Source organism: Danaus plexippus, chromosome 10 (genome assembly GCF_018135715.1).
Source record: "Danaus plexippus chromosome 10, MEX_DaPlex, whole genome shotgun sequence".
Taxonomy (NCBI): Eukaryota; Metazoa; Arthropoda; class Insecta; order Lepidoptera; family Nymphalidae; genus Danaus; species Danaus plexippus.
In genome coordinates, this window is record NC_083543.1 from 7,110,488 (window position 1) to 7,135,357 (window position 24,870).

The 24,870-nt window shown below is 31.9% G+C and overlaps 2 protein-coding genes across 2 annotated transcripts in view; both read right to left on the reverse strand.

Moving 5' to 3' along the window:
- The window catches only part of LOC133318964 (uncharacterized), a 29,809-nt gene extending 16,166 nt beyond the window's left edge, over window positions 1–13,643 (reverse strand). Inside the window, exon 1 of the transcript XR_009752682.1 lies at window positions 13,517–13,643. The gene's annotated coding sequence lies outside the window, so the exon portion shown is untranslated. The remainder of the gene's footprint in view (window positions 1–13,516) is intronic.
- Window positions 13,644–18,038: 4,395 nt separating this feature from the next.
- On the reverse strand, window positions 18,039–23,850 carry LOC116766754 (uncharacterized). Its single transcript, XM_032656842.2, has 9 exons — window positions 23,661–23,850; window positions 23,408–23,557; window positions 23,101–23,236; window positions 22,754–22,914; window positions 22,287–22,459; window positions 21,857–22,028; window positions 21,618–21,681; window positions 21,123–21,490; window positions 18,039–21,022 (listed from the first exon to the last, which is right to left on the reverse strand). The coding sequence occupies exons 1-9, from the start codon at window positions 23,707–23,709 to the stop codon at window positions 18,258–18,260; spliced, it is 4,038 nt and encodes a 1,345-aa protein (XP_032512733.2). The 5' UTR covers window positions 23,710–23,850; the 3' UTR covers window positions 18,039–18,257.
- Window positions 23,851–24,870: the final 1,020 nt, after the last annotated feature.

Sequence of the window (24,870 nt, forward strand, 5' to 3'; positions counted from 1 at the left end):
TCAAATTTAAAATACTAATGGGAAAATGTTAATATAACATGCGCTCGGTACGTATTAATATTTTGTATGCAACTGGAAATCCTGTGGAGAAACCCCATTTTGCTGCAATTAGTCGCGCCTGCCCCAGCCATTACACAGCACCTTTTAGAACGTTAAACCTTTTACACGTTCAAAATATATGCTTCTTCTTTTTTTTTCAGATACCAAAATCGAGTTAAAACTAAAACCATCCCAATGCGTATCACAATAAAGTTGATATTGGGGACAAGGTAGGACTTTATTATTGGTATACCTTACTTCAACTATAAGAAATATATTTTTGTGTATTTATCCTAAGATAAGTATAAAATTAAACATAAAATATTGGGTACAACAAATAATGTACCTAATCAAAATGATTATACTATTATAGTGCGTCCAAACCAAGAGGTTTCTTACCGTTACGGCAGAAATCAACAACATTTTTAATCGCTTATTGTTGAAATAAAATCATTCTAATATACGTAATAAAAAATTATTAAAATTTCATAATATTTTTATTTATTTCTATCGAATATACTGAACTTTATTTTGAAATTAAAAACCCGTATAAAGTAAATAAAACAAATGAGTGAGTAAATGCTGTCAACACCTGGCTTGATAAATCGCGACAGATTGCTGTCATCACAAAACTATACCAAGTTCGTCATTGCTCTGTGATCCTCACTCGGGTTATTCTAGGTCAGTCAATTTATTTGCATTTATTTATAACATGTAATAAATATCACAAAACAACATTAATTCCGATTAAAAACAAAGTTATGTAAAAATCAATTATAAATATAAATTGTTTAAATATAGTATTTTTATTAATATTTCTTTTATAAAATTTAACGAAACAGGTACATTCTTTGTTCGTGCGAAAACAAACTAGCCCTGAGGGCTGGGCGGGTTGGTACGGCACGCGCCGGCATCCATAGATTAAAGGTATTACATCTCCACGACGATAACGGTACTGGATATATATTACGTAAAATGTAAATATTTATACTTGAGAACTTGTTTTATTATACGTCTATAGAAAATATCTGTCTAAAATATGTTACATACAAAATGTTATTTTTGGAGTACTTTAAGAACTTAAACATATATATATATATATATATATATATATATATACATATAAATATATGTATATAGACTAAAATGTATTCTTTTCTAACCTGATATAAATATCAGAAATCTTTATAAAATTCTGCGTACTATATAAACGTTCATGTATAATATATCTATGGCCATTTATTGTATTGTATGGTGCGGACATTTTCATACACAATTAATATTTAATAAAGATCGCACTATCTTTTTAGAATTAAAAAGGTAAATTTAAAATATATAATAATAACTACGAAATGAAATAGCGCAGTTGCTAGAAGAGCAGTGATTGTTCTTTGTCCTGCGTAGGTAACTATGATTGTGAGCAAAGAATACTACTTCTGAACAAAGTGTACTAGCTTATTATATGTCAATATTCTTAGTAGGGCTTTACATCGTAACTTTACTACCAACATTATCTCCATTCATACATATATGATTATGTAATAATGTTTAAATTATGTTAAAATTTGCAAGTGTTGCCATGGTAGTATAATACCAGGTTTGTGGCCTAAATAATTATTAAAAGTTGCCATCATCAAAAATGTTAGATGTAACAACGAACATTGATAATTTTTAACGTTTATTTACATTATAGGTAGGTAAATTTTAATTTAATATACAAATATATTCTTGAAAGTATCTTACCCAAGTCATATTAAAGAATAACATTTTCTACTCCTATTGGTATTATTGACGTACCAATTGATTTGAAATTACAACTATTTTTACTAGTACAAGTTAAAAATCGTTTTTAATATCATATAATCCAAATAATTTGAATCACTCACAACAAATTTTCTTAATGAAGTATTAAAAACTAATGTGTGGTGTGAAATTGTTGTACAGACACAAAGGACAAAGTGTTGGATTTTTTGCTTCACACATAGATGTTTCCAAAATACCCTGTGGGCTTACAACTAGTTTGCATCGTCTCACTGCATACGAAGCGTTTTCAGTTTATTATCAACTTCAGACTCGTATAGCGTAATGAACAAGGACTTGTGAATGAAAAACCATTAAAGATCCGATGGTAATATGACGAGCAAACATGAATTAATCAGATACTTATACTTAACACCGATAATACCAAAGTATACATATATATATAACATACGCCCAAGTAATTTAAACTCTCACACAAGCCACACTTTAAACACAAAAAATGATTACCATTCTTGTATTAAAAATATCCGTCAAAGTCACAGATCACGGCAACACTGCTTATTTTACGCTCTGTTCAATCGCCACAACGTACGTGTAAATTATTAATGTAATATTATGCCACAAAATTAATCATATAATAGGTGTAACCTCAATATCTCATGTATCTCAAAAAAAACATTTTTTCTAAACGTTACCGATGCGAGACTCGGATAGAAAGTAAGAAGTTTCCTGTCCCAAGTATTTTTTTTATCAGACGTTAATTTGTAAAGCTAAAAAGTTTTTATTTCATTTAAATAATATTTCTTCGTGTTATATTATCATGTAATATGAGAGTATTATAATTTAATGTCAAAAGAAATCAATATTATCCGAATTAAATTAGTTATTTATCATATAAATTGAAGTAACGGTGGCTTTTCTCTGCTATAATTAAATTTTTATGTGTATGGACAGCTACGATCTTGTTGAATAATTGAATTAAGTTTTTTTTTTCGTCAAATTCTAGTGTAATTTATGAATAATATTTTTTTGTCGTACGAATGTGTTGCAGTTAACGATTTTTGTATTATTTTGGTACACACTAAACTAAATTAGATAAATAACTTCATAACACAAAAAAAATAACACGAATGAAAAGTTGTATACAAATACAAGCATAGTTTTAAATTATTCATTCAGAAGATTCACAATGAATTAGTCATAGAAAAATTATAAATAGAAACTAATATAGAGAAGTTTCTAAATATAATAAAATATCACAGAAAATAAAGAATATATGTTATCGGTAAAAAAATAATATTAAATACCAAATCGTTTGAAAGGAATCTTAACATCTCTATAGTACTTAAATCTTACAAATACATCATTACAATGCGTACGTAATAAGCACATTGGAGTGTATATCATTCTATCGAGTTCTAAACAAAGCGCAGATCACAATCACTATAAGTGCGGTGTAATTCAATTAATTAAAACGTCACAATAATGAATGTCCAATATTAATCCATTGTCATGACAGCTAAGTGCAAGCTTGCTATCAATACAGGTGCTTGCCATCTGCTCTCAACTCATAGCAAATGTTTCTACCAATAAATTACATTACTTTTGTTTATAAAATGCATTATTATTGCCTACCATTTGTTATAATCATAATAAAAATAAGTTTTACTATATGTTAATTATCAACTCATGTTTATTTTAAGTCAGATAAAATATTTCCATCCGTCGTGTCGTTAAAAACAATTATTTTCTTAATAACTACAAATACGTCGAAAGATTCCCTTTTTATCTACAAACGGATATAAAAAAACGGACCAAATTGATCAATTTAATATTGATGCACGATCTGAATCAATTTACCTTTTGTTACGCTAACTTAACTGAATGCAAAAACACGTATCAAACATGTTTAAATAAAAATTTGAAGACACTTCTTCTTTACATGCATACAACGAATTAAATCAGGCAGCGGCTGAAAAGAATCGGTTCTTAGCACGAATGGACAACAATGGCTGTTATTAAAAAAAAAAAGTAGTGATAAAGAAGGTGTAATTTGTTCCGTAATTAATTCAAGACTGTGTGACGGGGCGTGAGTAAAGCTTTCAATTCGTATAAAGCAGCTCTGTTTGCTGATATTACAGATGCATTATCGATGTTAAGGATAACAGTGTAAAAAAAATTGCTTATAATTAATTGTGACTAATTTTATGGTCTTTAATACAATGTAATATCGATTTCATTGCATGTTTGTAGCGGCTATAAATGACTGGTTACCGAAAACCCATCTGTAGAATGTCCGCAGGTTGACGGAAGTTAAATTGCATTGTCAGTTGTCACGCGGCACTACTGTCGCCGTGTCAGGATGTTCTTTGTAATTAATACTCACTGAATTAAATTTTTTTATCTGCAACTAAATTGTAGGTTTTACACAATTTAAATTGAGATAAGAGCTTATTTGAAGTTTCGATTAAATAAATGATAGTGAAGACGTCCATAATTTTTAATCAAGAAACGGTTATTTAAATTTAATATCATACTTTGTATAATATGTCTTTGTAGGTTGAATATAAACATATTGAAAAAAAAAACAAAAAGTAGCTAAGATGAATAGACTTCCCTTGAAATTACAAAAATATGTTTCGTAAGTGAAAGTAATACGAAATAATATATAAAAAGTATTTCAAAATCGTTACATTGCAATGTACGAACTTTTACCTTATTTTCAAATTACGTACAATTTAAAATCTAATTACAATAGTATTAAACTTCAAGGCCTTAAACTATTAACATACATCGTAAAAACGTCATAGGAATGTATTAGATAATGTCTATTAAGAAGACGCCGCACTGTCTTCAGTTACTTATAGAAAGACAGCAGTTACGATTGCTGAATGACGTTCGAATGGCTTTTGAATAACCATCCGTCTTGCTGTCACTTTGACAGATTGAATAAAAGGATCTTTAAAGATAATGCCAATAATACTATTATATTATTTTTAAATAAAATAATTATTATTTACCAAACATGTACACTCTTTTCTACAACATTTGATATGTAAGTGCTTTGTAAAAAAAAGTATATTAAACCATAAAATAAAATTATTTTTTATCTATAGGGAGGAATAAACAGGATTTTTGTTCAATCCAATTTAACCAACACAAGTATATTGTACGTAGAGATGCTGTTTTGATAGCTCTAATCTTGAATAACTTTGCATAGAATGAATCACGGCTTCGCACGTTTGCCCGAGCGCCCGATTTAATAAAATAGAAGTTGGACGCACTCTACCCTGGTTTAGACTTCGTCTTTGTTATTTTACTGGAATTTGAAATACATTGCCGGTCGATTGGATTTAATAGGATATACATACAAAAAAATATAGCCATGGAAATTTTTGTTTCATATACTTTCTAGCTTCATTTACGTCTAGTAATAATAATATATTAAAGTTCATTTTTCCAGAACTCCTTCTCAGTTTTAACACTTACTTCAAACTCACAACTTAAAGATTTGATGAATATTCAATAACTTAAAACTTTTAGTTTAAAGCAAATTATTATTATGAAGTTCATACATATTTGTCGAATAATAAATAAAAATTAAAGTAACTGTATAGAATTTTTTCAAAAGACCAACAATATTAAATTAATGAACAAATCTAACAAAATGTTAAATAAAAATATTTCCATAAAATGTAATCGAATTATTAGAATTGAAAAACTTATATCCATAGAATAATAAACTATTTATTATTAATGGCAACAATTAATTTATATGAGTATAATAAATTAATACCAAGAAATGTAACAGGTGCAAGTCCATACTCCGCCGTTCGCCGCCAGAGGTCGCTCGTGCGAGTACGCGTCGTGACTGCGCGCGCGCGCCCGTCACGCGTACCATCCTATTAATTATTTGGAAAAGACCTGGAATGCCTGTGGGAATACTGTGCGAAATTCTGTTTCTATTCCCATCATGATATCGGCTGTATGATAGAACCTTTGCCTTTTCTAATTATAGTAAATAAATCGATTTTTTTGTTCATGACGTTTCCATAGAGGTAATCGAATAACATTGTTTTTTTAAAATGTGTGTCAAATGAGGCTAGGAACTTAAATTACAAAAGTTGTTAACGTTAACGTTATTTAAAAACTTGTCATAATGTAAAATAAGTAAGTCTAAAGGTTATTCACAACATAAATACTTACTTACAACATTATGGCCACAATAAAATTGATATCTCACAGTGTGAACTATCCTTACACGATCTCAAAAATTGATATACAATAATTACGTCATCAGGAGGTGGCGAGATATTATCAGTTGAATTATGAAGTTTTTATCAGCACGCGTAAATTGCGTGAAGTAAATACACGTGTAGATGATTTGATAGTTAATAATGCGTTTGCTTTGATAAACACACAGATAAAGAGTTCTAAAGGCCGGTCCACACTTGTTTTGTTTACACATCTCAGAATATTATTGAATATATATATATAATCAGTGGAAGACATTTTAATAAAACTCGTTTGTATCATACGACATGCCAAAGTGTTGTTAAATTGAGATGTTTCAAACTTTTTCTTGCCCTTGAAAGAATTGTTTATAAACAACTCAGATAATTATGAAAGTATGGATACTTATTGACAAAAGTAAGAAAATTCTACGAAAAAGTATGCATTCGGAACTTTTTGACATATGTTAAAAAAAAATTGTACCAATACATGCTATTCCTCTTATGGTAGAGTATAATATAAATTAGTAGGTAAACTTTAGTATTCGATAGCCAAAAGTAAATAAATTGTAAACAGCCGAACGCACAGGAATGGTAACAAACCACTTTATCGTTGGACTGTGGTTGTTTCCGAGCCAGACCACCTTTAAAATGTTCTTATTTTGTACGGAGGCTATTTGTGCCCACTTTTATTGGCTTTGTATTTCTACTACTTTATAGACTTCATAGTAAGGTAATAACTGAAGACACTACATTGATTGAGAACCGCTATTCCTCATTTCATGTAAAAGTAGATAAGGCAAGGTTCACATTAGATTTGACAATAAAAAGAATGAATGAGTGAATGATAATAATAATAATAATAATGAAATTGCTCACATTACACATAGCTACCCTATTTTGATATGAAAATAGAAAATTCAATTCACATTGGCATTTATAACTTAGATTGATCTAAATATACTCGATAGTTTATACAAACAATGCATAAACCTACACTTTAAAATAACAGCTTTATTGCCGAGACCATCGGAAAACGAGAATTTACGCAGAGCATAAATAAAAATGCACATGTATTACCATACTCAGATCTGTAATACCATTACGTATTTAAGAGGGAAAACTATACTTTTATATTCGACCAGAGATTTTTAAATGATTTAAAATTTTGTTGTTTCTTTAGTTATTTTACAAATATTGTATAAGATGTTTTATAAATATGACTCAAATATAATATTTAATCAGTATGAACATACCTCAGACAAATTACAAGAGGCGTAAGTAACTAACATCGAACAGCAAAAGGCGAGTGAAGTAATGAAGGCTTGCATTGCACATAAAGCAAATAGCTCCGGGCGTTTTTGCATAAATTAAATTTTAACTTCTTATATTATACAAGTATAATATCTCTATACCGAATAAAGAACATTCATAAATATTTAATAGGATATTAAGTTTTTTATTGAAAACTTAAATTGAAATAAATCGTTCATTCCCCAATAAAACAAGCCAAGTTAGCGTAGTTTAATCTAACAAACAAGATAGCACAGGAACAAGAATAAAATGTCACGTGTCCGTTGTTCTGTTCTGTCTTTGGCTAGATGGGAGCTCCTTTATTTGGTGGAACGGTTTTAATGCCGACGTAAAACTATAGAGCACTTAAACATAGAGCAGTTGTACCTATGTAGAATTAATCATTAAAAATATTATAGCGTTTGCCGTTGATATAACTGTGTTTAAAATTACCTCTGATATTTTATAAATTTTAAGATTACAACCATTTAGAACAAAGAATTAAAATATACAAATAAATAGAATTTTATAAAATAAATGAGATATGGAAGTGTCATACGAAAAATGACAGATGCTAAATTTAGTTTTGTTGTAGATAAAAAATGTATAATTTATTAATGACGGTAAATTTTTAAACTTTCTCCATCGTGTCGTGTTACGATTTATAATAATTATATAATATCGACATATTTTATCATATCATATCTTGTTTTCTCTACACGTTATATTAAAAAATATGTATAACAAATTACTTTAACTAAACCATCAAAATCCAACTTCCTGTACACTTTGTTTTAAAATACAATATAATATCGCACCATCACAGAGACATTAGAGACCTCTTTGTATATATTTCTTTTATAAACTTTAAGCGTTACTTTTTGAATTAAAAGATAATAATGTTTGGTCTGATAGCTGAAACGAGAAATACAATTTGTTCTTGCAGTGAAATAATATCTAACATTCGATATAAAAACTCTTCAAACAAAGAAATCGATTACATACAGTATCATTCCTATCATTCATTTGTTATATACAAATGTATGTTCCCAAACATAAAAACACTTTCCTTATCCATAGACTAGGAACGATTCAAAGAATTTAACGGCTTTTTTTTAAATATAGAGACAAGTTCATAATCTTTGAGCCTTCATTTATAAATAGATTTTATTATTCCAAGCAATTAAAACTCTTTGTTAAATCTAAATAATAATTTGGTACTTACTATCAACCTGTCGTTAAAGTATTAAAATCATACACATACACTAACGACTTGCAAATATAAGCTCTTATAACAAAGCACATTATATGAAACAACAAAACTAAATTTTACTCAGTATTTACTTAATACAATATCAAATCTTACTCAATTATTAAAATTTACTCAGTGCATACAGAATACGTTGCTTAATTATAGAAGGTGACACGTAGCTGCGTAGCGCGTAGGTCTACGACCGGTTATTGAACCTCCAGCCAAATTCATGCACTCGTCTGAACCCGACCCAACCCGCCTTCCCGAAAACGCGAAGAGCATTGCACCTAGAGCTCACCATTAGAAGCCTAACGACTGAATTCATTACGTAAATTAAATTTACGAATCAATTCAAAATTAACACGTAACCATTCTTAAAACAACTTTTAATATATTTGATGAATTTGATACATTATAAACGTATTGAAAACGTTTGTGGTTTAACTTATCCAATAAAACTGAAAAGCTAATATTTGGTACGACAAGATTTATCCGCTATGAAAAGTACAAGTTGGCAACATTTACAGTTTAAACTTTATCCTCGAATAACACTGAACTTGAATGTTCCGGTTTTCACGAATGTTTTATCCCGGATAATAGGGCTTGTATTTAAGTCTTATTTACACAAATACAACTAACTTCACAAACTTAAGAATCAAATACTTAGTTCAGGAGTTGCAACTTCCTTTATGATTTCGATATAAAATGAAATTTTTAAAGACTTGTATATTTAAATTTCATGTCAGTAATATTAATAGTAAACAATATAATTCTGTTAAATGTCATATATGTTTATATATTATTACTTGATAACTATGCATACAGAAAATATCCATTGAATAACCATCTGAAGTTGTACTAAAGTGTATACCGGGATCCAAAGCTATCGATTTTGCATTCTAATTGTTCATTTTTATCAAGCAAGCCTCGGGCATGATAGATTATCCTTTGGCTTCCTTTTTCGTTTAGAGAGCGTCGACCGGGTAGCGAGTGGGGGCGCCTACATCGACGTCATTGCCCTGTCAACTGAACAATACTAAGCAGACTTCGTTACACCGATACGAATAGGTGCTAGTTCGACGAACCCCTCCCCCCACTCCCAATAGCCTAATGCTAGACTGCCTCACAATGTTTTAAAACTTAAAAAATATTGTTGTATTTTATTTTAGATTAATAAATGAAGCCAGCTGTTAATTCTATTGGCGTTTGTTTATGATCGTTAATGAGCAAACACAGTAATGACCAATTAACCTTTGAATAAAAATATGATTTGTCACTCAAACATTACGACAGCTTGAATAAGTCATACTCCTAATTATAAGCCTAGCTTATTAATGCATAACGTTCGAACAATTTGTCATTGACGTGTCAAAATGTTTTTCAACAACTTATTTTTTTGCACATATATACAGATAGACTTCAAATGTCAAAAAAGTAATTAATTCACTTGTCCATAGAGTAAAAAACTCAATAGACAGATGTAGAAGATAACAAAATTAGGTTCAAAAAAGTTAAATGCAATTTCCAACTAGAGTTTTATCATTAACCGACAAACGATTAAAGAATGTCGAGTAATTAATTAAGGCGTTATGTTAATGTGGTTAACGAGCCGGCTAGGGGGGAAAGGGATGTAATATAATGTCTAGACTTTCATGCGTCATTCCCTATCTCACGCAACAAGCTTTACACACTCATGTGGTTTGTTATTATTTGAAAAATATGAACATGTATATTTAAATCTAACAATGATAAATCACGACGCAAGGTATAAAATTAGGTATTTTTTTATTGTATCCTTTAATATGATATATCTTTATTTTATTTAATTTTGTCTTCCGAGTATATAGAATAACGTAGAATGTTACGTATATTTATAATATTAAAATTTTATTTACTTCCCCTTTTTCAATTTTATCAGTAAAATTCTTTATTTTCTCCATATACAGAAGAATATTTTCGAAACAATGAGAAATATCTTACTATAGTTAAAGTCAACATTTTTTTAGCCGAATAAGTTTAAACAAAGCTTTAACAATTTAAAACAACAATAAAAAAATGTACGAAAAACTTACATAATTAACAGGAGTAAAATCCATTTAGCTATTAGTACACGTTTTGTAGCCTGAAAGTAGCCATTGTTTGCACGAAATTGTACAAAACCCCGTGCGTCATAACAAATTTCTGGAGCTCTAGCTTACTTAGGGCCTTAGGGGGTCTGGGGGTTTGGGGGTTTGGGGGGACGCCCGTCTCCATCCCACGCAACGACCTCTGCGCCGATGCACTTTGACAGACTTTACTAATTCAATAGATGGACGTTGTAGATTACTTTCTTTGTTAAAATATTTAATAAAACAAGTCCTTTTACTTATATAATCCAGTCATTAGTTAAATAACAAGCATTATTTCTTTACTTTATACGTATCCTGAAAATATAATCTATAACTTTACGTAATAAACTTTGAAATGTATAACTCTAGTTTCTATTATCTAGCGTTTAGTTTCCAAAAAAATCATAATGAGTACTAATAAAAATGTTCACCATTAGGATCGTTTCACATGAAGAGACATTCATATAAGGTACGTTGAATCATTAGAAGCATAGAAACGACTAAGACTTGAATTTCGTGCAGTTTGAAAGCATTGAGGCACTAAACCATAAATGAAGGCTTGAACGACAGGCGGTGGGGTGTGGGTTGGGTGGGGTGCGGGTTGTTTTGGTCTGTTTGGCCCTACGACGGGCCTTACAAAGACGTAGACCGATCCGCACACTAATTCAACATAGATCGATAGTGCACAGCCAACTCGCCCTTTTACGCCCACCGTATAATCGGGCGATAATTAAATTGTTTTGCTCCGTTTATTTTTATTTACTTAAAATATAATTATTATATCACATGCGAGGGATTTTAGCAGTTTGTTTTTTTTTCTATATTATGTTTTTGCCTTCTCGTTTTATTTAGATAACATAATTTTAATTATACGTTAAATAAACGAAATACTACTTTAACCAGAACATGAGTTAATGAGTTTTAAAACATTATTATTCATTACATCTAAAACAACGCAGCGCTGAAAGTTGGTATAAAATAATAATTTAAAAGACATATATATTTTCGTACATTTCAGCAAGCATAACATTAGTCGGTTAACTAACTCTGAATTAAAACAACAAGCGCTAAACGAAGCAAACGAAAGTGTTTTACTTCAAGCATATTCATTTCAAGAGAGAAACTTCTGAACGACCTTCGGGGATGCTGCAACTTTTCAATTTAAAATAAAAATGACGCTCCTTACGTCTTAAGAAATTTGCATAATACTTAATTCGAATCCACTGAGAGAATAACTGTAGATAAGAGGTTTTCGTGGAGTGAATAATAGTTTTTCTAGGTGCTATATAAATTGAGCTTTCTTTGTTATTTTTATATAAAAAAAAGGTATGCACCTAAACGTCATTATTTATATTTTAATATTCAGACTTAATATTAAAATTCGTTTAAATAAATTGTCTTTAAAGATATAATAAATATCTATGTATATTATAAAATAGTTCTAAATGTTTATGACAAAATAAGTTACCCAACAGTCAAACGAAATATATTACTTAAAGCTGTAAAGTCTCTTTAACTAATATTTATATAAGATAAAAATTTCAAAATAACATTAATATTAATTTACCAAATAATTTCTAATTAAGTAACAAGTTTCTGTGTGAATTCAAGTAACTCAAAGCACCAAGTATTGGGTCGAATGTAATACAGAATCCAATAGCGTTGGGTTTCGAAATTGGAATTCACAACAAAGGGACGTCAAAGAAACTAGTAAGTGCACGCGGCATAAAGACCGACGTTGCAGGGAACTGTAGGAGCCCCGTGCGTCCATTCCACTCCCCCTCCCTCCCTGGGGGGCCGGGGCCGAAAGTGGAGGCCCCCCGCCAGAAGATGCATCGAGTTTCTGGCCGAAACCGCACCGCCCGTCTAATGAGTTTGCACCTTTATGCATTCTGCCAATTAACTTGCATTTCTGTTTATGCAATATTTAATCCCTAAATAGGTAATTGTTAACGTAGAGTGCTATGTTTACAAACTTAAATTTAGTTATGTCTTTTTTTTCTCTTATGTCGTGGATCGATTCACGAAATCCGATTACTAAAGATAAAAGGTTAAAACATTGATCGCGCTTCGTAACAAGTTTTGAAACAAAAACGCCGACATTATCCGAGGAGCTCTGAACAGAATCGTACTAATACGTCTATTCCAACAACAAATTTTGTTTCGGGTTAAATTTAAGTAAGTTCACGTCTTAAAGTTTTATGGACTCGAAGCACACCCAAGATATCTTGAAAGCCTGCACCTATGATGTATTTGCTCGAAATACTTACCTGTACAATGCAGTCACGACATGCCCGGGCACCGATAAATCGCATTATAGCCCACGTGCAAGGAATACATTTTTAATCTTGTTTCCTTTATATTATCCAGCCAAGGAAAGGTGTCAACCTTAAATTGATCTGCTAAATCAATATGACATAGAAATATGAAGTAAAACATATTTTTCCATCATATTTATGTATATATATACAAACTCACTGTTGCTCATATTCGTATAAATTAACAGATATACGAAAGTCATTAAGGTCTGAAACGTGTTGGTAAACATTACCGAAAAGTACTATAATACTGCCAAAAAACAAACAGGACTAACGGTAACGTTAATAACGCTCATGCTGCAATCCATAGCTCCTTTCATTCGGTACGAACCGTGCATGCTGTGTCAAAGCACGTAATTAGTATTTAGGAAGGTGGTAAGAAAGGCGAGGTCGTGGGCCAGACGTCGGGTATCGATCCAGCGACCTGCCCCACTCCTGCCTCCATAGGGGGAGTTGGGAACCACGCACATCGACCCACCAATTGACACACTTAAGGTAATACTTGGCACTTACGACGTTGCCTTCTTTGCAGTTAGCCAAACGCTCATCGCTCACTAAGCTAAGTTTCAAAACTCCTTTACGTAAATAAATGTAAATCTCTACGGAATACTGAATAAATAGGTATAAGAAAACGAACCGATTTCATTTTCTTTATATATTTAATTTAGCTGTGTTGGTATTTTCAAATAGTAGGTACTGTGCTGGCAGAAATAGCAGAAACTTACTATAAAGCTCGACCCAGTTGGCTTTCAGCCCGACGCTGGGTCGTGCCGGCATACGTACAAATAAATGCATTACTTAACCTTGAAATCGTTACTATATAAAACAACTTTCCTTTGTCATCCTTACACTATGAAAAAATTATATCCGTACATTTATATTAAAAAATATATATACACGTATATATACAAATGTATATGTACAAAATAAAACTTTGTATATGTACAAAATAAAACTTTGAGTATTCAAGAGGAGATTTTATAATAAATTATTACTAACAAAGTCTAACTAAACGTTCAAAATGTGGCAATATAAATGTAAGTTATATTGTGTAGCTTAATTTTTACAAGCTAAGACTTTGCGAGACAATTCCCAGATGTCCTACTTCCACTTTGCGTTGCTATAATTATACACTCCGAGCTCTCCAAACTTGCTTCCTCTTATATAAATACAATTTCCGGCAGAGGAATTAGAAAGGAAAATAAGCAGAGCACGCAGATTGTCCGAAGCAATGTCGCGTTGCACTTTGGGGGCTCTTGGGACGGGTTAGACATTGGGAGAGGGAGGCGTGGGGTGGTTTAAAATCACCCGCAATCATTTATACCCGAACTGGCAGTGGAATTACTAGCTGTCACTAAATTCTAGAACATTCTCTCGAGTGCTTAACATTGCTTCTCCTTCACACAGACCTATCCAATAAAGTGTATTAAGAACAGCAATGTATACGCTTCATGGCTTCGTTACCTCCTAAACTTGTCTCAAATATAACAAGGAGCGCTGCACATTTCACTCCCTATACTAGAATGTTCTCACGGCGTATACATATACATATGTACATGTGTACATGTGTAGGTATAACGTGTAGTTGTACCACCCAAATACATTATTTTCAGCAATTACTTAGCTTTTCTGGAATGGTAAAATATTCAAAGACATTAGATACTAAAACACGAATATCTTAACTGAGTGCACATTATATAACTATTTATAGTTTATCGACGTATGTGTCGTTATAAGTTTTACATATTTTAAATAAGTAAATAAACTTCGATTAGAGGTACGTAGATAAGTGGCACGTGAGATATGAGATGCGAAACTATTCGTGTCAGGAGTCTGTATCCATGACCTACTTCCTAACACCCCTGTGCCCACTTCGTATATTTTGGTCTAGGTTATGTCATAAACTTAAACCTAGATACCCTATCGTGTGTTAAGAGAATATCATAGAGTATAGACTCTATACTCTATGATATTCTATTCTATAGAGTATGATACCGGAGTTTAAATTAACGTAAGTTTGTCGACGGTATTCAAAATCCTTACCTAACAAATTAATATTATAGGAAGGATTATATTTTCAATCTGATTTAACGCAGTAACTACTTTGTTTTAAAAATTTACTAATGTTTCAGTATAAGTTAGTTCAGTTCAGTTAAAACAAACAAAAGACAACATTAAGTGGACAACCCCTTGTTCGGCAATAAAAATAAAGTTAAGCTTTGGTATTATAATTACAATAAATCGATTAATATTTTTTTAGCTAATAGGCTAACAGGATGTATTGAATATTGGCCTTTGAAAAACTAATGGAACCGTACTTCTTTACGCGTCACAGTTAGTTTTATAAAGCGAATAAATTTATGGTAAAATATCAAGGTGTTGAAAGGTTGCTTTGCTGTTTGCTAATCTATTAGTTCTATTTCAACGGCAAGTCCCCTTGATTTCCTTTAAACCTCAAATGCGAAACGGATGCAATAGAAGCGATCTTCCGTCGACATTACATTAACTCAAAATTTTATAATTTTTCACTGCGCATAGAATATCAATTTAAGATTTAACTTTAAACTTTTCTAATATTAAAAATACAAAATTTTCCCGATAAGAGATTTAGACAGACGGATAAATGGACAGTTTTCCAGAATGTATCTTTTAAGTGTCCCGCTTTATATGAGGAGAAAATGGTTAATGGGAAGGTCAAATCCTAAAAACGATGATAAACTATTAGAACGCTTAGATAGTAGACCATAATTAAAATTTATTTCTAACTTAAAACGAATAAAGCACAAAGAAACAGGACCACTTTTAATCATATTTAAAGTTTACAATGTCGTCGGGGCTATTTCCATCCGACAATTTCATGCTTTTACAGTAGCGTAGGTCAGGCTTGTTAAACTTTTTCATGAGCCCTATCTCGGTCAAGTTTCCCGTAAATTATTGGCTCCACTCGACACTTCCTTATTCAGTAAAATAGAGAAGCCAACTTTAATAAAAACAGCAAAAAATTCGTAACTTTAAACGTTTTCTTTTTTAAGCTACGATTACAAAATCATTACAATGTTGTATGCGTTTTAAATCCCAAATTATAAACCTTACTAACTGATGCGAAAGCGTAGTTGGTATCTGTCTGAACCTAATGTATAATGATAAAATCAATGCATATCGCTACTTTTCCACGCAATCTCCACACAAAACTAATTTACTTAGCACCTGTAATTATGTGTTACAAATTAAGCGAGCAGGCATAAATGTTGTAGTAAGATTTAAATTTTATTTTTATTGTTCTTTCCAGTTTTGCTTTTAATTCTTAATTTAATTTAACATACAAATTTATAAAAGCCAATTTGTAAAAAATAACACTGAATGAGAACATGGTATGTTTTGATTCATGCAAGTTCATCCCATGGTGCGCTCGGCTCGTACGGTCGCCTCGTGGTTAATTAAAAAGTTAGTGCACCTGCCGTAATTGCCAGGCTAACCTAAATTTAGTAATACCCGAATAACTCTAAGTATATTAACCACACGTGTAAAGCTTCGTTGTTAAATTATTAACTAAAGTATAATCTATTCAGTATCATTACGAAAATCCTGCTTATATAAATATACGATGGCATAATCGTTTCAGAAACCCCTTTGAGGAGGCGATTTTTCCTAAGATTATTGTATGCGCACGGCAGGGGCTTAAATTAGCATGTGTAATGAACGGTTCGCTGTGTCGCGATTACCACTAATTGCCACGTCTAATTAAATGGAATATCATAATCGCATACATTCCACATTCTAATAACGAATTAGACGCATTCGCTGGTTCTCTTAATAATTACGTTAATGAACGCGCCACTCACCCGTTCTAATAGTAATCAGTTTGATGCAATTTCTAGCAAAGAGATCCGTTGTGAAGCAGTCAAAATTACCCATTGTGAACAAATATGTAAAATTAGAATCTCGGTTGTGAGCAACTAAATATAATGAAAATTATATAATATAAAATAAATGTTATCCACAGATTATTTTTCGAAGACAGTTGAAATCGATTTTTATAATGAGGTTTTCTTATACATTCTTACGATTTTAACTACATCGAATACAAAAAATAATTACAATCGTTTGCTTTAAGAGTGTTTTTGATATCAACTGAATAAGAGTTCATATGACAATACGTTACAGTTTCGTGAAAATTTCTTTTTATCGGTTCTCAATAAAATGGGATTGAGAATTCAAAAAAAAAATCAAGAACCTCCTTGTTATTTGAAATACGGTGAATGAGTAGGATATAATTCTTTAATTACTATGGTTGTAATATCCATACGAGTAATGTTTTCGAGTCTTTTGTTACTAGCCCACTGAATATACATTGATTTTTTTTTATTTAAAGTTTAGATAACTATAGAGCAATCGATATATGTATGTGGAATTCGCAATGTTTGTAACATCATTGTTTAAAAAAACGAAATATCTCAAATGAAGTTATCGCAAAATAATTGAAGATAAATTTATAGCTTTTTTTTATTTCCCGCTTTTTTTCGCCATGGGTTACCATTTAAAACCTGAAGCTGCTTTGATAGAAAAATTGTTATCTTCCTTAACTTAATACTTTTCCATTCATTTAAGGCAGTGTAATCACTACTACACTTTGTTAATACAAACCACACACTAAACAAAAACCTTTAAAAATTGTTCCTTACCAGTTTGCAACGGATTTAAGACAGAGACAACAACTATATACAGTAGTATTAAAAATAGCCGACAGTTAAGTATTTCGCAAGAAGCCGTGATATTATTTTTTTAATGCACATATAAGACAATAAAATACAAAGTCTCTCCAATGAAATTGGAAAGTTACGGATAAAAAATAATATAATGTATCGGAACTATGGATTGTATTACAAAGAAATATAAAAATCTATGTATGTTTAATTTCATATTAAAAACGCCATCTGTATTTTGTAAAATAAAGCAAAGCTGAATTAGTCTACTCTAGACGGTATACCCGTTAAGATCAATGTATAGGTTGATTGGATTGTTTAAATAAATAAAATACAAAATAATATTTTTATTCTCATTGCAGTGTCTAGCACATGTACACTGTTCAATACTACGGGTGGTTCCGTAGTACATCGTAAACAGGTGCAAATAACATTACACAAATAAATTGTGTCAAACACATTCTATGATTCGTAACACATTTTTTATTCTTACATAATAACTCGACCTATATTTACATATGATCAACATAATTTAAAACTACCGTCGTTCGTCAGGGGCCGTGTAATTTGCTCAAGACCGACTCAATATCAATGTTCTGTATATTGGCGGAGTTCAGTAAGTATTGTGTCTCTGGTTTGGTCTTCTTATTAGTGGAATCCTCTAGCGCTCCACCTTGAGATCTTTTCCTTTTCTTCGTGTCTTTGACCTCCGCGTGTTCGACTTCCAGAACAATCTCCGTTACTGTTTCAAACGTGTCTCTGACATCGTCCGTCTTTATCGGCGTGTCGAGGCTGGTTAGCGTCGAGTCGAATATATCATGGCACGTCAGTCCCCTGTGCTTCATCGGTGTGTACAACTTATCGATATCAGATATCGAGTGCACAGCCGCCTCGGTCTCCTTGTAATTATAATCTGTTGCTTCTATTCTATCTTCAAATAAATCTATGAAGTTTGTGGCTCTCAACCTTATCGTGACGCCGTCGTCTATGCAGAGTTCCATTGAGTATTTGTCTTTTAATTTAGATATTTCCTTAGGTATAAATTTAGTTCCATCGAAGGTGCACGTGATGAAATTTTTGCTATTTTCGTCGCATTCGCTGACGGTGAATTCAACTTCATCAACATCTGCCTCATTTTGGCTATCCTCGCTGCAATTAGCTTCAATAGTATCTGCATTACTCTGAACGATCGTTTTTTCATCTAAGGATTTTCTTTCTCTCGTCGGGTTAGTGTCTAGTAAGTCACGCTCGATGCTCTTAGCTGTTTCGACATCAAAACCCCTTTTGATAAGATCAATATGAAGACTAGCTTCAGAATTAATACCAGTACATTCTGGCTTAGCGGTTTTTTCTATGTACTCTTTTATTTTAGTGATGTCTTCCTCGTCACCAGCACTCGGAGGGGTTTTAGGTTCTTGGGGCCTCTCTTTGGCGTCCTGGGATCCATCATCGGACCATCTCAGAGACAATTGCTCGACATCAGAATCATTACTACTTGCGATACATTTTCTATCTTCACCCGCTTTTGATTTATCAGACGTATTGAAATCGTAATTCGTATTATATGATTTCGTGCACTGTATTTTTCTTGGTGTGGAGGATTTTCTTCGTGATTTCGTTGGTGCAGCAAGAATTATTGGCGCCAAGTTTATGCTTTTAGTTTTGCTAGACGTTCTATTTCTAGGCTTTAAAGCGCTCCCGGGGGGCGTATCGGTCTTTCTTTTGCTCTTATTGTAGACATCTTTAATCGGAGTCGTACGTCTCGGCTTGATCTTCATAAACGTTTTTGGGGTGTGTTTCTTGGCGGGCGATTTCTGAGCCGAAACATTAGTTTTCTTTTTGTTCTCGGTCTTAGTTTTCTTCTTTTTGGATTCCAGAGTTTTCAGAGGTTTTTTGTCCAGTGAGCTATAGCTGCTAACTCCACTACTTTCTGACGCCACGTCATCTTTTTCCTTTTCGCCCGATTTTGTGTTGAGTGGACTCTTGTAGTAGGAAACATATTTGGTGCACTTCCTTCGTGGCCGACTCGGTTTTTCAGCTTTATCTCTTTTATCGTTCTCTACAGTTTCATCCTCATTTTGTTTGGACTCGTGTGTGGTGACCGCACATTTCAATATGTCGGGTGGTATGTAATCCTGATCGTCAGGTTTATAATAACTGCCTCCACTGGAGTAGTCAGTTGGTCGTGTTGAATACGGCGTTGATATAGGTTTAGGAGTATTTAAGAACAATGGAGTGGGTATACTCATAATTTTAATATCTGATATCGGTTCGCCGGGAATGTCCGGGCCTAAGAATTTGGGAGTTTCCATCTGTATGTCGTATAAGACTTGCTTGTATGGTGTTTCCAACAAGTCTGATATATTTAACCTGGCTCCGATGACGTTTTGTAACGCTATCCTGTCGTTTTCTGGAGTATCCACGCGATCTTCATTGATTTTAGGGTCACTTCTATCTTTTTTAGAGTTATCTATCTTGCAAGCAATGTTAGTAGCTGTTTCATTGACTTCATTGCCAATTACAGAGCCCGGAGTTTTTTCATCAACAGTAACGGGTTTTGGCTCCACTATATCAGCTGATTTTCGTTTTTTCTTAGATTTTTTAGGTTTGCTTGTAACTGTATCTTTTGATATATCTGCTTTATTTTTATTTTTATCGTCTTTGGCTGTAATTTTCTTCTTACTCTTCACTTTTTGAGGTTTAGGGATGGGAGCGGGTTCAAACACTTCATCATTTCTCACAGCCAGCACCCTTAATTCGGCATCCCAATTGCGTTTTTTCTGCTCATTCATATTTTTGTCTTTAGTCGATATATTCTTCTGGCTATCAGTTTTCGGAATAACAGTATTAACGGAACCTGAAATAACTTTCGTATGAACGGGTATATCGGGAACCACGCTGACTTCCGCCTTTTTGACTTCTTGCTCATTTATACTTTCATGTAAGATTCTTCTTGGTGTTGTGAAATCTAACACTCTCACGTGGGACGATCTCCTCGGCGTTGATGATGATTTTCTTGTCGGTGGTAGAAAATTAGGCGTACTAGATTTATTGACGGTTAAATTAGTATTTTTGGGTAAAGAACCGTGTCCATTAGACGTTATATCGACGGTTGTGACTAGACTCACTTCCGGCACTGTTTTATCAGAACTCAGATCCGGTAATTTATTTGTATCGGTCAGAGGATCATCGGGGACATCTATAACTAAGGGACCCAGTACATTAGCAGTTGATAAACTACTAGTTGTAGTGGTCACAGTTGTGCTTTGTGCGTTTGTGTTATAAAGGGGAGCTGGTGGAATATTTTGGGATGCGCCTGAAAATAATAAAAATTTTATCATACAAAATATATTGCTCTGTTCTATCATTAATCTTACATTCAATCAAAAATCACTCATATATGTGAAAATACTGACTTGTCGCAGACACAACAAAGAGTGTGGGCATGGCCATGATTTCGTCCTTAGTGTAATTCAAGTTAGTGTTATTTGTGTTTTGCTTATAAGCCGGGGTGCCATTTATAAGAATTGTTTGAAACTGCAGTAATGGCGTCGACGTAGCAGACTTCAATACCGGTGGCATTTTGACATTATTATTGAATGTGTTATCAACTTTTATATCTGATAGTATTGTTATTTTCTGGTCATCCATCTTTGTTTGGTTCACATTGATTCTCTTCTGCATTGTTTTCGGTGTACCAACCGTTAGTAACAACTGTTTCGGTGGGCCTTTAATATTTGTTATCGGGGTTATATTCACTATATTCTCTCTGGGAGCAGTATATCTGAAAAGAGAATTATATTATGAAGTATGTATATAAATTTTAAGTTATATTATATATCTGTATGTTTTATTATCTATGTATTTTAAATTTATCCTTAGATGTTCGTGCATTTACATAAATAACTTACTGTGCACTAAAATTTTCTGAAGTGCTAGAATCAGGTACAATAGATTTCTCTGGATCACTTTGGCCTATAACAAAAAAGTTTTTTTTTAACTAAAACCAATTTAAATGCATTCAATCCAATGTTCATACCAATAAATACTATTTAAATATATTGTTACGAAGCACATTATTTACATTCGAATAATGCATAAAGATATGGAAGAGCATAAATATTGTAAGACAGTACTTAATATAACTTACAAGTGACTCCTTTAGCAAACTCTTGAAAACTACTAGCATTTCCAACATTTTTATTGTTAATGACAGTCGCCTCTGGAATCAAGTGCGGTTTCTGGTATGAGTCATTGTTGCCGCAAACAAAATTTAGTATTGTATTAAACTCTTCAATCTTCTGACTCGATTCATCTACTTTCTGAAAAGTTTTTATTATAAAAAAAAAATTAAAAACACATCACTCATTTAGAATAAAATGAAAATTAACAACAGATAATAACTTCAAAAATAAAAAAAAGTTAAATTATTAAAACCAGATACATGGTCATTATAATATTTGTCTTTTTGAAACTGATTTAGTGCAATATTGAACTAAAACAAGAGTTATAAGAGTCTAAATTAACAAGAAGTTTGTTACACACATATATATATATATATTGATCTTGTTTATACTTACATCAGGAACATTTTGTTTCGTATTACACATTATAGGAGTTTCCACAGCTTGACTTTCAACCCTACTTATTAAGTGATTTTGAGTTAAACCACTTGCTTCATTTGGGTTATTATAGCCTGGCTGCATCACATCTATCATTTCTTTACTTTGTCTCTTTTTTGAGATAGAATTACCTGAAATAAAGCACACACATTTGTACACACAAAAACAGTAGGCAAAAACCAGCTTAAATAATTAGCTTTTGAGTTGTTATAGTGAATAAAAGATCAAAATGTATTGAAAAAAATTATTACCAATTCAGTTATAATTATTGAATTTAAATTATAAGCATTTATAATGAAATAACTTATGTGGTAATACGTCTATGACATATCCTAACAGACTTTGATATAACTTAACAGATGTTTGGAAAAATTACGATTGTGAATGATGTATTGAATGTACTTACACCACAAAATATTACTTACCAGGAAGATCCGCTAAAGAAGTTGTTTCTAAAGAAGTATCAATAGTCATATCAATCTGACTCGACGGGGCTGTGGATTTAGACTTCTTACAAACACAGACTCCGATTGTAAAATTACATGTCTCACAAACAGAACATTTTGAATTTAAACTTGACTTATAACTGAAATACAAAGAATTAATTATATATTAAGTACATTAGCTGATCCTCTTCAAAAGTGATAACATACATAAACATTTTATTCCATTGTCATGAAAGAAAAATATAAAAAACTATCATCAGAATCAATGACTATTATTGACAAAAAGCAATAATAAACATCAATCTTACCTATCACATCAATCTTACCTATTTTTATCAAAAGTAGTATCCTGGGCATGAAGTCTGTTGATGTCAATATAACTCACTAGGAGCTTCACAATTTCTAATAAATTGGTGCATTGGAAGAGCTTTCTTCGTAACACAAGGGGCTTGCAAGTTTCAACTGGAATTTCAACATGAAAACTACACAACTTATAAAACAAATACATAAAGTTACTCTCAGATGTTGTTGTTACATAGCCAAGTCAGCAATAAAAACATTAAATCCTCCTTGAAGGCGCAGGATGAATTTATTTATAGAAGAAATTATCGTTGTTTACAAGAAATATTTTACCATAAATTTTAACAGCTCTATACTCCGCCAGAATATTCTTTAATGATGTCATAAATATCCTGTCATATTCATTTCTAAATGCATCCAGATACGGACTTGCTTGTAGAAATTCATCATAGGCTGTCATCAACTGCTCTTCAGCAAGGTACCCTGAAAGTTAATGTCGTTGAAATTGAGAAAAAACATCACAGCTATTGAAACCGTTAAATATCGCGTTACAGTTTCGCGCTCCCGCCAAAGAAAAACAACTTACCAAGTACGAGCTTTGCTAAATCTTGGGATGGAAACGGTGGGAAAGCCATTGCTGCTTTATCACAATTTCACCACAATATGCTACACACTAGGTCTTGAAGATCATGTATAAAAGAACATCGTAAAGGCATTTTACAAAACACAAACAATACACTTCCAAATCAAAACCACGCACAACTGTGAAGCGACTGTCAAACGAAAATCTTATTAATAAACAGAGTATATAAACCGACTATTAGCTGTTATGCCTAAGAATTTATCATGACGGGTTTTAAAGTTGATTTGTCTTCAATAACTTTTTTATTGAATTAATACTCGTGTAATATAAATTTGTTCAAGATAGGGCTCTTCGAATGCATATACTAACGATCAAGAAGCTATAATCAGCAGTAAGTAATAACCAAGTAGGTATTTTTGCTGTATTCCAAATATAGTAAATTGGCTTGGGCCTTGGGATATGAATAAACAATACATATATGTATTTAGGGGAAGCATAATTATTGAGCATAGATTTTATAAAAAAAAGATTATAATCTTACTTCAAACTAATTAAATATCTGCCGAAATTTTGCTTCCGAGATATTTTTAAACAGTTTCTAAGTTTTTCTTTCAATATCGATATAACTTAAAATATTTTTAGAGTGATTGTCTGAAAAATTTTAATTCCATTGCAGACAATAATAAGAAATAGTATAGACGCCGTTAGCCGTTTCATTCATCGGATACCTTAAACAAAGATGAAATAGAAAGTCTTCAAGAATTTAAATATAATATATAATAGTGCTGAGTTTGTCCTTCGTAGTGAAAGTAAGTGCACTTTTTAAATTGTTATTTTTTACAATATTAACAGTAACTACTTTTTTTATAGAAATAAAACGCATTTACTGCTTATGAAGTCATCAATCAATCAAAAAACAGATTTAGGCATGCACAAAGTTAGAATTAAGGATCAACATCAATCGTACAGTCGTTTGATAATTGGCTATGATTTTTTCATAGAATTTTTCTACATCTATCGAGTAGGTATCGACACTTTTAACGATATGCATATAACAAAAATAAATTGTGGACACATTGTATCTAGTTTGAATAAAATACCGCTATTACTTATTTTAAAACAACTAAACGAGATAATGCCATTTCATTAAATCTCGATTATTAAAAGTCTTTCTAGTTCGGCAGGTCCCTTTCAAAGTAATAATTCCAGGACA